The sequence below is a fragment of the Phytophthora parasitica genome (assembly GCF_000247585.1).
Source record: "Phytophthora parasitica INRA-310 unplaced genomic scaffold supercont2.1, whole genome shotgun sequence".
Taxonomy (NCBI): Eukaryota; Oomycota; class Peronosporomycetes; order Peronosporales; family Peronosporaceae; genus Phytophthora; species Phytophthora nicotianae.
The window spans coordinates 2,214,743-2,217,106 of record NW_008634126.1 but is presented as its reverse complement, the minus strand read 5'-3'; the positions used below and the strand labels follow the sequence as shown (position 1 = coordinate 2,217,106).

At 53.0% G+C, this 2,364-nt stretch overlaps 2 protein-coding genes across 2 annotated transcripts; one reads left to right on the top strand and one right to left on the bottom strand.

The window, feature by feature from the left end:
• The first annotated feature begins 3 nt into the window (after positions 1 to 3).
• PPTG_00582 (hypothetical protein) lies at positions 4 to 1,002 on the top strand. Its single transcript, XM_008891993.1, has one exon. The coding sequence runs from the start codon at positions 48 to 50 to the stop codon at positions 828 to 830; it is 783 nt and encodes a 260-aa protein (XP_008890241.1). The 5' UTR covers positions 4 to 47; the 3' UTR covers positions 831 to 1,002.
• Positions 1,003 to 1,192: 190 nt separating this feature from the next.
• Positions 1,193 to 2,342, bottom strand: PPTG_20758 (hypothetical protein). The gene has a single exon (XM_008892956.1). It carries the CDS (start codon positions 2,299 to 2,301, stop codon positions 1,960 to 1,962), a length of 342 nt encoding a protein of 113 aa, XP_008891204.1. The 5' UTR covers positions 2,302 to 2,342; the 3' UTR covers positions 1,193 to 1,959.
• Positions 2,343 to 2,364: the final 22 nt, after the last annotated feature.

The window sequence follows — 2,364 nt, the reverse complement described above, 5'->3', positions numbered from 1 at the left end:
ATCTTCTATCCCAATCGTCACCAACCCACAAACCAATCTAAATTATCATGATGAACATCGCTCAGTCCTCGCTTGCTCTGCTGCTTATCGTGGCGGCTGCTTCCAACACTGATGCATCTTACCTTCGCAAACTTGGCGGCACCACCATCGCCACCAACGTCAAAACCTACGCTGCCTACGGTGACTACGCCCCCGCCATGCTGGCCGCCGTCAACAAGCAGCGTGCCACCAAGGGCCTGTCGCCTCTGTGCCTCAACAAGAAGCTGCACTCCGCTGCTCAGCGTCACTCGGATGATATGGCTGCCAAGGACTACATGGCTCACGACGGCTCGGACGGCTCGACCATGTCGGAGCGTATCACGCAGGCCGGTTACGACTGGAGCGCCGTGGCTGAGAACGTGGCTGCTGGACAGGTGGATGTGGACGCCGTGATGGTGGCGTGGATCAACTCTCCGGAGCACCTGGAGAACATCATGGGCGACTACACGATGTTCGCCCCTGGGTACGCGTTCAACAAGGAAGGCACATACCAGCACTACTGGACGCAGGACTTTGGTACGGGTGAAACCGAGCAGTGTGACGGTGCTACCACGAGCGGTTCGACAACCGTGCAGGATGCTACTCAGAACGTGGACGTGGTGCAGGGTGAGGCCGAAACGGAGGCCCCGACGCCTGCGCCGACGACGGTGACGGATGCTCCGGCCACGGAAGCTCCGGTTGCTCCCGCTCCGGAGGCCCCTATTACGGAGACTGAGGCCCCGGTGACGCCCGCCCCGACCACCCCGACACCTGCGACTCCTGTTCAGGCTGATTGCCAGTCCAACTTCTAAGCAAGCGCACGAAGCAGTGTGTTTGTCATCCAGAAACTTCCTCTTGTTGGGCACCCCAGCAACACCACATAGAGCTATATGTAACTGCGTAGATTGAGTGAGATCTCAAGGTGCAGATTAGACCCCTATACAATAAATGAACAATTAGATCACACGAATCGAAAGTGCAAATAACAACCCTCCGCTGGTAGATTTGTTGCAGTTGTTGCTTCCTCAGTGTTCCTATTCGATATTGTATTTGACCCCCCCCCCCCCCCCCTCGCGCGCTTTTACGAAGTACTGATATCCTTTCCTAAATACTACTAACTAAAGTTACTTGTACTTTCTCAGTGTATCCACTACGACCGAACTAACATGTAAAAGGACCATTAGCAGTGATTTAAAGGGGGCATGTCAATGCTGTGCCACGTGGTTGCATTGTGACGACTCATGTTGTGGCTTCCACACTGTCCCACGACGCTAGATCCACAACGACATCTCCGAAAAACTTCTCGTTATCCGAAACGATAAACGCGAGCTCTTGAGGACATCAGAGCTTAGGTAGCAGCTCGCGTACTGTCGGGATACCGTGCGGTAAACAGCGATGGCGGACTCAGGATATCGCTTCAATATGCACCGGACATCTCACTATTCAATTTACTGTCTTCCTCCCATATCCAATAAGCGCAACTAAATCACGACCACCATCACCGCCACGCAAGCTGCTGTAGCTCTCTTCCTTGTCTTCACAGCCACTCGCACTTGATCTGAAGCTGCCAACCCGAGTCAGATGGATACCAAAATGAACGCAGTCAGTGGGCTGCTTATCCGCTATGCTGGCTACCGTTAACAAGTAGCGCGCTGCGGTACTCCACCTTGACGTCCAACCCTTGAACAACTTCATGCCGGATTGGACGGAATCCACCCATGCTGCAACGTGTGAGGGACGTCGGCTTCAAATGGAGCCCCTATGGAGGCTGGCATGGCCGACGTGAACGCCGTTGATGTACTCACCGGACCACCTCGCGAACATCCTTAGTGCCTACTGCACCATGCTCGGTTCAGTATACGGGGGCTACGCCGACGCACTGTACGTTGGTGCTGACAGCACAGAGAGAGATTTGGCCTTCTATTTGTGATTTTATTTACCCTATAGAAGCCTGTTTTGACATCCATTTAGACGGTCCATTATGGACTTCGTCTTTCGTTTTGAGTTGTCACTTGCAGGGAGGTTGGTGCCTGTTGTATTGAGAAGCTCGGCTGTCCGTTCCAAATAACTCCGCATTGGGCTAGTTAATGAAGCGGGGTCAGAGCTGAAATTGTACTGGATCGCCGTCTGCGACTTTGCTAAGTGCTTGAGTGGGTCTAGTGCCGCCAGCTTGGGTTTTCCCCATTGGATCGCGAAGAAGTTTTCAAGAGCTTGAGTGTAGTGAGTTTCGTACGTTGTCGACTTGTTTTCGATTTGATGTTGTTGTCTTGATTTTGGCTTCATCGCTTCTGTGCTCTCTAGTCGTAGCAAGACTTTAGCAGGTTCAGCGTTTGCAGAGATAGCAGT